This window comes from Colossoma macropomum, unplaced genomic scaffold (assembly GCF_904425465.1).
Source record: "Colossoma macropomum unplaced genomic scaffold, Colossoma_macropomum, whole genome shotgun sequence".
In the NCBI taxonomy this organism is placed as follows: Eukaryota; Metazoa; Chordata; class Actinopteri; order Characiformes; family Serrasalmidae; genus Colossoma; species Colossoma macropomum.
In genome coordinates this window covers 12,848,435-12,860,479 of record NW_023494784.1, presented here as the reverse complement: position 1 = coordinate 12,860,479, position 12,045 = coordinate 12,848,435, and the positions used below count along the sequence as shown (strand labels likewise).

The window sequence follows — 12,045 nt, the reverse complement described above, 5'->3', positions numbered from 1 at the left end:
CTTCTTCAACACCTTTTACAAATAATAGCAAATAAAGAGCAAAATATATATTAAAGCACGCGTTTTTCGTGTGCTAGACGCTATAAATATCCCATTCACTCATCATTAACACATATATGCCACAGCCGCTATGGAGAAACCTGGCACTGGCTTTAGATTAAACTCCTTTTCTGCAGTCGATGAGTGAAGTGTAGAGCTGTTCAGAGATGGACGAAGTACACAAACCATGTACTTGAGTTAAAGTAGAGATACACAAGGTATATTACTCCAGTAAAAGTAGAAGTTCCTCCCTTTAGACCTCCACTTGAGTAAAAGTACAAAAGTATTTGCCTTCAAATGTACTTAAGTATCAAAAGTAAAAATACTGAAAGATTAATTATGACTCTAATGTCCTGTTATCGTTTTTGTAACAAGGCTCTTGCTTTATCAAGTCATTTTAGGTGAAAATACTCTAGTTTCAATCTTGTAACACCAATATTTTAATAGAAAGAAATTAGTCTGACGCTGATGTCTATTAAAATGATCAAAAGCACTAATGATTAGTGTGCTGCTTCACGCTTCTTTCGTTTTGACGTTACGTTTTTATGCACACATGAGCCAAAAGGAACGACAGATTTCTCATAATGTAGTGGAGTAAAAAGTAAGATATTAGACTTTGAAATGTAGTGGAGTGAAAGTAAAAAGTCACCAAAAATGGAAATACTTCACTAAAGTACAGATACATGAAAAAAAAAATACTTAAGTACAGTAACGAATTACATTTACTTCGTTACTGTCCACCACTGGAGCTTCTTATGTCGTTTGGAAGGTATCCGTGTATTTGCATGGTCAGCTAAACCAAATTAAGATTAAATGAACATCAGAATTGTTTATTCTACTAAAAAAAGGATCATTGGAAGCCATTAGGATTAAAAGCTAATGATTTGGCTTTCTAATGGAAATTGGCTTTATGGTTTCTTATAGAGAACCATAGTTTGCTGTAGAACACCTTTAGATCCAATTATGAAACCATCAAATGCATTTAGGATCAGACATTGGTCACCTGTTAAACCACTAGGATCATTTACACTGGATATCAACCCATTTAAAAGCCAGAACACCTTAGAAACCCACCAGGAACCAACAAAAACACCTCATGGTTTCTCTGGGTTTTAACACGGCACTGCCATAGATGAATCTTCATAGATGCCATAGAGTGCAACCACTTTTGGTTCCCTAAGGAGCCTTTCAATGAATGGTCCTTTGGAGAACCATTTTTGTGAAAGAAATGTGTGAAGAACCTTTTATGATTTAAAACAGTTCCACATAGTTCCTAGCAAGTTTCCTAAGCAAAAACCTTAACTTTGTATAGAACCTTTGTATTCTTGTTCAAAAGCTCCTATGGTTCTTTAGAAAACCAAAGTGGGTTTTCTATGGCATCACTCAAAATAATCCTTAATTATGCTTTTATTTTTAAGAGTTGTCATAAAATACAGTACATACTTTCTTCATATATTGTCTTGTGTTTTTGGCCCCGAAAGACAAACTCTGTGCACCCTTGGTTCAAAGCTGGGCTGCTTTACAGAAATTGAAGCACATTATGACCCTCAACAGGTCCAGCCAGGTCCCTATTTGCCTTGGCTTAATTCGCTGGCCCACATCATCAAGCGCAGATTAAAGCCAGTCCATTAAACAGGCCAGTTTCAAAAAAGCTTCAGAGAAAATGACCAGCGCAGGAATGTGACCCCACACAATGACTGTTGGGACCATGCCAGGAAGCTTCTCCTGCTCTTTCAGTCTGATAAGCCTGTTCAGATGGGTCTTTACTCCTCACTAAACCACCTCCCTTTTACTTTTCCTGAAGAAACCACAGAGAAGTGACATGTGGATGAAAGTTTCTTTATTTCAATTTAAAGCGAGCACGTGCAATACAACTCCTGGGCTGTTTGCTCTCCCTCCATCGAGGTGGAGTGTACAACATAGTCATTTGTGCGCAAAACAGATTAAGGAGCCAAACCTGCTCCAACAATACAAATTGCGATTATGTGTGTTTGCTTTTAGGGTAAGTCACATTTAACTGGATGTCTGATTTGTCTTTTGTGCAGCATATAGAAGTGGTACATGTTTAACACTAAAGGATTACAGTTGGGAGGAAAAGCAAAGCCAGGAGGCTTTTCATTTCAGACACTGAAACACTGGAATACTTTACAGATGTACAAAAAAGGATTCACACATAAGAAAACACAACGACATGACACAAATCATTTTTCACAAACATTCACCAATGTAGTAAATTTGCTCAAAGTCTAACGAAAGAGTCCTGAAACAATCTCACAAGAAGAGCTCAAGTGATAAGTGCCCTGTTGCTGAAAACGTGCTTTACATTTTCGGGGCAAACATCAAGGCTGAAGATCAACAGTGGGTCGTGACACCTGCGTTTCTGTAGAGGCCAGCTGCCCTTCGCCAAAAACCCCCAACAAAGCAGTCCACTGCTGCAGTGCTGACTCAGCATTCTGCCTTAAGAGCAGAATAATGCCCTCCCTGTTTCCTACATATGGCCGACCCATGCTGCTCTCTAGTCTCGGCGTTATACAACTATTACAAAATGCCTCGCGTGTCACTCTTGCCAGCTGCGGTTTCCAACAGAGGAGGTAATGTCAATAAGACCAAGTCTGCGCTTTCTGGTTTGGCTGGTTGTTGGATAGCTAACACCAAACATGGCCTAAAATAAGTGGAATTGTTTACTTTAGGTCTGCAGCGACAAGTCTGCTGAATCTGCAAGGTGGAAACTCTGAATAAGACTTATGGTGTCATATGAGCAGTGTGATTCTTCCAAACGGGCCGCCACTTCTCGAAATCCTGTTTTTGAAGGCATTTCAGGCGAGGGTGGGGGAGAAGGTTAAAGCTGGGGCTGGGGCAGTTGGGCAGCAGGTCCACTAACATTAAACGGGAATTCTACTTATTTTTCAAAATGTCTGAATAATTCACTGGTTGAGATTCATTCAGAATGGTTTGACTGCAGAGAGACATACAGACTTTTCTGTACAGTGGTGGTGACTGTAACTGAGGTTATACATTGCTAATATAGCCATTTTACTCAGTCCAAAATGAGCATTGAGTTTTTTATGTAATGTAGACAGTGATCAAATAGTGGTAAACCTGAAAATGAAGCTTTCTTTGGGTACTATTTTGCCTCAAGTGTATGTTTAAAAACAAATTTAGGCCAAAACCTTTAAAACTCTCATAAAACATAGTCTCTGGCATTAGGCAGTGCATTCACAACCACTTCATGCAGCAGCTTTCTGAGATGCCGCTTTCAGAAACATTAAACCCTCTGAACATCTGGTTCCTTTCACCACCACTGACTCCAGAATGGAGCATCTCACAACAAACCACTCTGAATAACTCTATTTACATCTTAACCGTTTAATCATGCAGAAATGCTGAAAAAATGGTGGAATTCCTTCTTTGGAACTCCAAATCTCTTTGCTATTGTTGGTGCAAGAAGGCAATCATTGAAAAGTGTATTAAAGTAAACATCAGGAAGGCCTGAAGATGCATTGTTTGCGCTTATGTAATGAAGGAAGTCTAAATCACTTAAAGTGCTTGTGTAACAATCTTAAGGAAAAAAAACAGTAGAATCAACTTCTAGAATCAAAACAAAATCAAACAATAAAAAAAAATTGTGAATTGTGTGGTTGGGGCTCGAAGTTAAGTCGCCATTTAGGTGTTGTGAAATTATTAAGTGCAACAGGGCCTTGCGTCAACAGAAACGGCTATACTATATCAGTTCGCACCAAAAATATCTGGAATGTTTAAAGGCAGAAAAACGATCGTTGTTCCCTCACTTCCTCTTTCTGAAAGATTAATTCCACTTTGGATATGTGTACAAAAAAAGCTATATATGCGAGTGCATAGCTTTTGCAATAACACATTAGCACCACTAAAGCTGACATACACAATGTTGACTATAGGTGTAATAATATTCCTGAATGAGTAACTTCCATTCGCCTTATTAAAGAGACATCACCCCGGGAGGCAAAAAAAAAGCAACAGGAAACAAAGCTAAAACTTAAATGCCATTAAGTAACAACATACTGCTAAAATGGTACTGCAGCTCTACATAATTAAGCATGCATTAACTATGAACAGGCAATCAGGCAAAAATGTTGAATAAATATCCCTGTGGTACGGTCACACAGGTCACATGCAACACGGTACAGCAGCCAGACTTACTGTTGAGCTATACTGAAACAGCGACCAGGCTTACTGGAGAACTAAACGCTGAAGGCAGGTATGTGTCTGTGTTTTGCGTGTTCATTTTTGCATCCTTTCTGAAGCACCTCAAAAACATAAAGCATACAAAATGCAAGCTCGTGAAGACGGGACCGATCTAAACTACTGGCCTACTGCCTGACTGCCTTGCTTTACTAACATAGCTTATGACTAATGAGATCTATGCTCTGGGTTGAATACAGGTACATATTCTGGCTCTGCAAGCATGTTAGTACAATATGGTTCCCATGCACAATGTCTCTGAGTAAGAGAGTAATACAGATACTATCGTAGCGGGTGGGGGGGGGCAGCGTCTCTTTAATGGCTTACACAGCAAGTGAGGGAGGGTCTGCATCTGTTTTCTGCTCGGGCGAACAGCACAGGAAAAGCCGACTCCTGAGACTTTTGAAGGCGAACCTGAAGTACATCATGTGCCCCATGGCAACGAAGGAGACGGAGATGATGACTAGCAGGCCGAAGGCTTCTGGGTTAGGCGCCAGGATGACCATGACAAAGTGCAGGAGGTCGAGGAGGTAGTTCATGGAGTTCTGGACGCCGTTGATCACCCCTCGCTCGGCCTCGGCCACATTCTCTTGGATAAGTTGGGTCACGGTCAAGTCGAAAGACCAAAGACCTGAAAAAACCATGCCAGGAAATGAGTCACCGGGTGTCATGCACTTCTTTTACTGCCACATAAACGCATCAGCAAGAAGACATGATGATCGATTGGCATCAAAGGTTGACTTTACAACTTTCTTGCCACACTGACATAAAATCACAGCTTTTTTCCTCCAGCAATACAGTAATGAAAAGTACATAAAACTTGAATTTCTTTTTAAACAAATTTTTGAAGTGGTAAAATGTAACTTTTTTATTATTTTCTCTTTATGCTAGACATAGTTCATCAGCCTAAACACGCTTGGTGTCTGAAGTTTGCTTCTTTAGTTTTATACTGGAGTGACATGGCTAATGTAGCTAATAAATAAATAGAAGCTTGTAATGCACCAATTAGGGTCATGCAAACCGCATGCCGAAATCCAGGCCTGCACAATCATAAAATTATAGCTGAGGATTAATGGCCATATAAATAACTGTGATTAACAATTTAATTAATAATCTTATTTATTTACTGTATGTAATTATCAAAGCCTGGGCCTATCACAGCAATTATTTTCCATGCTGTTGTTATTTCACAAACATATGTTCACATCACAACAGTCAGAATATGAGTTGGCTGTGTTTTCAGTGTGTTTTCATTCATTAGGCTATGGCAAATGTTTGCAAATAAAAGAAAACAGAACAATTTTATTGCTAATGAGGCATGAGTCTTCCTACTTCTGACTAGTGCTATATCACCTTTAGATGGCAACGGTTAGTAATATTTGTTTGAGCTTGAGTAGTTTCTCGAGAATAGTATCAGCTGGGAGCTACTAAGTGTTGACAGCTAGGGAGCAAGAAAGTGTCATTTATTTGCATACAATAAATTAAAAAGACTAATCTATTAATTGCAATAATTTACAATATGTTTACATTAATCATCAGCTAAAGTATTATGATCATAAAGTGACCAAATTGGCTGGTGAGCTATCTTGCTTCCCAACTGTCAGGACTTAGTAGCTCCCAGATAAAAACTGCTTGAGCTCAAATAAAAAAACATTTCTCACTGTTTCCCTCTAAAGGTGTTATAACAAGTCAAATATTAGAACTCTACTGGTTTCTGATGGACTTGTGACGTTTCAGTAAGTATGTTTTCTGCTTTTTTTACTTACAGGTATTTGTTTTAACCCAACTGATGAACCCAATTTACATTAATTGTTGCAAGTAAATAATAATTGGAGTCAGTTAAAATAACTGTGATCAGTTCTAATAATTGCGATGAGGCGATTATGTAAAAACTGTGACAGGCCTAGCCTAAATCATCACATTTCTTGTTTCAAAACACATCAAATTGATAAGCAAGTCAAAGACAGGCTTGCTTATGTGGTTTCTGACACTTTTGAAGCCTAAATATTTCTCATTTTGTCCATAAATAAGTAAACTGCAGACACCAAACACGTTTTGATAGATAGCTAAAATGTGGGACTGCGTGAATTTGGTTTTGCCCTGTCTACTTACTGCATGTCTACTTACCAACTCTAGCAGCAATTACACCAGCAAAGAGCAGACTGACAGACATGTAGGACTCGATGTGCGGCATCTCCTCAGACTGCATGGAGATGTTGAGCAGGCCTTGTGCTTCAGTGGTCACCATGCTGGACATGGTGGGGGCCTCAGGCAAGGGGGCGTTGTTGCCCAGAAGATGGCTGATCATGCTCTCGAAGGGAGAGACTCTCAGGTCGAAGGGGCTGCCGGGGGCGAAGACGGACACCACGCAGAGCATCAGGCACGACAGCTGGGCCATTCCAGCAATGAAGCCGGTCCGGATCAGGCCGCACTTTTTCCGCACCCAGGTAAAGGCCACCGTCCCGCAGATGCCCGACACGGCCGAGGCACCCATGAGCAGGCTGAGGATGGAGCCGTTCAGGCCCTGGGTGTAGGCGTACCCCGTGGTGATGCAGTCAAAGCCCAGTACGGTCATGTAGAGGAAGGCCAGGGACATTCCAGCAAAGAAAATGGACTGGTTATAGTAAGCCACCCAGCCATCCCGGAAAGTGCGCAGGGGTTCAGACATCTGGTAGCAGCAACCTGGGTTCTTCTCTTTATCAGACTTCACCACAGCAGCCTCGTTCATCAGCTGAGAAGCCTCTGCCGGGCCTTCTGGGTTCTCCAGTTCTGAGAAAACAAAAAAATAACAGAAACAGACAAGTTAATCATTAAAAACAATGTGAATCATGAAAGATGCATCAATGATTACCAAGAAATGAACTGCTTTTCCTTTCTTCTGGCATGAATTGTTTCAACAAAAGTAAAAAAAAGTTGAGCTGAGTCACCAGTTTTTCATAAGGAAAAGTTGTATTTTGCAATATTTTGCATGTGAAACCACAAGATCCACATTTATCAAACTTCTCAAAGCAAGCATCCTAATCTAGGATCACCCTCACATTATCTAGTAAATATGAATATAATGTGAAGGAGGGACCTGTTCAGACAGATGAATAAGGGCCCAAAAAAAGTAAACAGTGCAAATAATAGAACAGTACAAGAACCTGGCTTCCCTAAATATCTCTAAAGGATAGAGTGTTAGAAAGCCACAAAGCAAAACAAATCTGCTGACTCATGGTGAGTGTTTCATAAGACAGGGTGTTATCTTGCAACTGCTTCCAGTCATTTTCATCAGCTGCTTGCAAAACAGCACTACAAACGAAAAAAAGGAAAAAAACAGAACAAGAAAGAAAACCTTTCTGAATGTTGAGGTGCTTCAACTCCTGGTCGCCAGTGTCTTTCTGGCCTGCTTTAATGGCCAGTGCTGGGGTCTTCTGGTAGACCTTCCAGAGGAGGAAGTACTCCAGACACATGGAGAAGAGGTTCCAGCCAGAGATGAAACCGCAGCCCATGAAATGAGATCCGAAGGCCATGATCTGGCCCACCAGCATCGGAGCCAGAATGTTGGTCAGCTGGTCGATTATTCTCACCGTGGCATTCATGTCTGAAACAAGAAGAAAAACATTTTCATATGAAAAACTTGTGCCAGTGAATAATTCATGTGAGCTGCACCTGCCCAGACTGCTTATAGCCCTATAAAATCCCATAGCAATTGTGTCTCCGCAGGGTTACCGAGTTCGCCTAAGACATGTTAACAGTTTTCATTGAGGCCAAAAAGAACTGTTGCAGAACATTTGGAGTGAACCTGCTGGGCCTCCAGAACATTAAAGCCGGTTCCAACATTCCACCAAGGCAGCGGCTTAAATAACAGGAAATGTTGGATTGTTATTGTTCATGAGTTTTATTAGCCGGAGGAAACAGGAGTTATAAAAGAGTCAATTATAAGTGCAGCTCAAAGGTAGCAGCTCCTGTTTTGACAGTGTTTATCTAGTGTCATCTGTAAAAACCTAAAAAACTGAAACCTCACCTGCCAAGCTGCTGCGGTCATCTCCAGCCACAACGACCACCCAGTCCCTCTGAATGGTGATGGACATGGCAGTGCTGGCCAGGTTCGCAATGTTGGCGATGGTGATGACCAAAATGTAGCATGATGTCTGTTTAAAAAAAAAAAAATTATATTTTATTATTTTCTATCACAAATAATATCACATAAGAATAGTATCAGCAGAGTCAAACATATTGGCTGTGTTGGAACAAAGCCTTGTATCTTAATTTTTGTCTTTTTTTTTTTAAATTTTAACATAATTTGAAAATGCCAGCTGCCCTTTATATTTGAGTCCAAATATAATGATGAACGCACCAATTAAAAGGGTCTCAAATTAGAGTGTTTTTTCCTTGTAAAGTCAATTTTTGGAGATTCAAGGTTTTGTTCCAACAGGAGAATTTCAGTTTATACAGGTTTTTTATTAAGCAAAACTATAATTAAAACTTCCATCTATTTAACGTCTACCTCTCAAAAGAAAAAAATCTATAATCTTCATTTTGCTAAATCATCACAAAACTTCATGATGAATTACACATGAATTTGTAGCTCTCGGTTAGCAGGTGGCATGAAGGTGTCAGCTTTCAAATTAAGAGCAAGGTGACAATGCTGGTAAAAAGGTTACAGCATTACCTAATACTAGTGCTACTACTACTAATAATAGTAATACACTGTGTCAAAATGTGGTTATGAGGTTTTCTTGCAGCAGCGCCAATAGGCTATTTAGAGGGATGAATGCTTTCACGCTTTTCAGGCATCGTCCAGAACAAAAACAACAACAGAGCTTACAGTACACTGTTTGCCTTATGGGTCCTGCATTACCCCAGTGACAGTGAGAAATACAGCCATGCTGTTTTGTTATTGCTGTTGTCGAGTTACAAGTGAGCCACACTGGAACACGGGCTGGGCGGGCTAATACTGGCTCAACAGCACGTCTCCTTTGCACACGAGACCTCTGCGTCCTGCTGACAGAGCAGTGCCATTTCGCTCTCATGTTCTGTCAAATCCAGACACATGAACACTCTCGAACTTTAAGGGAGGCCTCTTAAAAACCCTTAACTCAGCCCTACCCTATCTTTTCTGTTCAAATAAGGCTGAAATGTCCCAGAATGCCTTCTAAGGAGTTTTAGCTGTTTCTAGCTTAGGAACAAGGGAACTTTTCCAGAAGCATCTGATTTTATTTAACAATGTAACTCAAACAACAACCGCAAGGCAAAGAAAACTAAGAATTTGGCAAAACTAAAACAAGGCTTATCATTTAACCCTTTAAACTCTCAGGGACTCATAAGAGGGTCTCTTATAACTACATGAATTACATATTAGTTTCATAGTAGTTAACAAATAATTCTCACTCTTAAAAAAGGGGTTCCTCAAAGGTTCTTTGGTAAAGGCAAAAGTTACAACTCAAAAAACCCTCTTGATGCATAAACAGTCCTTTTCTATGATGGTACACCATTAAAATAACCTTTTAAAAATGGTTCCATATAGCACCAAATAGGGTTCCACTATTGTTATAAGCCAAATGACCATTTTTGGTACTATACAGAACCCTTTTCTGCTGTGTAGTACTTAATAAATAATAAGTCTGAAGTTTAGTAACTGAATAACAAGCTTGCAGTTTAAGAGGTTAAAGCACAGAACAGCGTCAAAGTCTTTCATATTTTACTCGATCGAGCTAATCACGACCACAAGGTTCAGAAATGAACATGCAGTCATGAGATCTACTGCAAGACAGTTACTGATCAAGCACAACTCAGTAACAACACAACACTTTCATGTGTACAACATGCTTATAGTGTATTTATTCTAGTAGCATTACAGTTACTTATACTATAAATAAATACTCACAAGCAACCATCCATTGTAGAGGACAGTGAGCTGTTCTTTGAACTGGAAAACCACCATCAGCAGGACACCACACAGGATAACTGCACAGTTCTGGACGAGCAAGGAAGTCTGGGCCACTGAAATGAAAGAAAACCGGCTTTAAGCTGGAAAAATATGTTTGTATTGCATGAAATATTGTAAGGGTTTTTAGCACTTATTGTTTACATTACAGGCAGTGAGTTTGAACATGTGAGCAGATCTCCATGTCAGTGCAACGAGGGGGTAAAATCAAGCTTTTTACCTCTGAGACGTGGGTTTTTGTCCACCCAGTCTCCTATAATGGCGCCCAGTAACAGGACCGAGCCGGCCACCACCAGGCCATACACAGCAGTCAGGAGTAAACTGTTGCCATACAGCTCTACCAGGAACACGGCTACAGCGAAGTTCCACATACGGTCCCCCTGGAAAGGAGGTGAAAGGTGAGCGGCAAAGCACAAGCGGTCATCTCAGCGAGTGGGAGAGCTTGTGAAAGAAAGCATTGCCAGCAAATTTGATCATGATGAGTGATTTTATAATGAACATTACTTAGGTTTCGGCATATTTGGAGCACATGACAATAACAGAATTATACAGGTATCGGCAGATAGTTAAAATAAGATTTGACCAATATTTTAAACCAACATTTGATGATCTATTTATTTTATTCGAGAAAAGCAGAATGTTTAGGTGACTGTGGGCTAATGCACATCAGTATTTTATTCATTTTTGACCCCCTACAAATACATAAAACATTTCTCTGTAATACAGTCCAGGTTTATTTGGTTTCAATTTCTACATGTAATGAATGTTTATGTATCGGCAGGTACATAATATCGGATATTGGCCCAGAATTCCCATATCGGTGCGTCCCTAATAAACATGTAGCCATGTTTTAAGATTCCTGGTTACTAGCCAAACTACAGTTCAGCAGAAATGTAGGGCAGCTCAAAACAAACCACCATCAGCAAAAATTCAGCTTAATTTGGCGCAAATCCAGGAAAGACAGTCTGTGTTTGAGTTATGACACCATGAATACCTGAAGGAACTGGTCAAGCTGGACTAACACACAGCATGTAGGCATATTTGCATGCATATTTGGATTTTTGCTTTGCATTGACCCTAAAGGCAGACTTACCCAGGTTGACAGGGCATGTCCAAGGTAGATCAGGAACTTTGCAGATGTGAAGAAATCACGAACAGAGTCTGGAAAAGAAAACACGTGTTTGTGCTTGAATGCATTATTGTTTTTAAATGACGCCACAGTTTATTGCAATGCACAGCCTGTTCAGCTTTGCTTCTGTTTCAAATCTGTAAAAAATAAAATAAAAAATAATAATAAAAAAAAACTTACCACAACACCGTTTCTTGGATGTTGTGTTTTCCATGTCGACCAAGTTTGCGGCAGATACTTTTTTTTTCCAGTGAACAAATGTAGTCTAGGCTGCGTTTATTCCTTGGTGTCCAATAATCCTCAGCAAAGAAATAACAGAACAACAGAAAGAGATATTTCCTACGAAACAACGCGAATATTTCCCTTCCCTCCTCTCCAAACTTAGCTATCACTGTAGCTGAAGTTGGAAAGAAATAAACCCCCTTAGAGGGCTGGGGTTTTAAACGTTAAAAAAGAAAAAAACCCGACAATTATCGGCGTTTATCCCCCGCTCCGCTCGGACCCGACTGCTCTGTCCGAGCAGCTCTCCGTGTTTATCAATACGAGGCGCCGTTTGCGCATGCGCACTGTGCAGTCCTTGGACGCGGTCACGTGACACGTCCCTAGAAACTGGGCTGCATTGTTTTCAAGTGTGAAAAGCCCACCCATCCTGTGTTATTCTCTTATTTTTTTACCTCATACTTTGCACAATAACTTGATTTAGTTCTTGAGCTCTTCTTTCAAAACTTGA

The 12,045-nt window shown here is 40.2% G+C and overlaps 1 protein-coding gene across 1 annotated transcript; it reads right to left on the bottom strand.

Annotated features, from left to right (window-relative positions):
• Window positions 1–1,862: 1,862 nt before the first annotated feature.
• Window positions 1,863–11,830, bottom strand: slc40a1 (solute carrier family 40 member 1). Its single transcript, XM_036584077.1, has 8 exons — window positions 11,496–11,830; window positions 11,280–11,347; window positions 10,407–10,566; window positions 10,127–10,242; window positions 8,264–8,390; window positions 7,592–7,840; window positions 6,385–7,026; window positions 1,863–4,888 (listed from the first exon to the last, which is right to left on the bottom strand). Exons 1-8 carry the CDS (start codon window positions 11,527–11,529, stop codon window positions 4,581–4,583), a joined length of 1,704 nt encoding a protein of 567 aa, XP_036439970.1. The 5' UTR covers window positions 11,530–11,830; the 3' UTR covers window positions 1,863–4,580.
• Window positions 11,831–12,045: the final 215 nt, after the last annotated feature.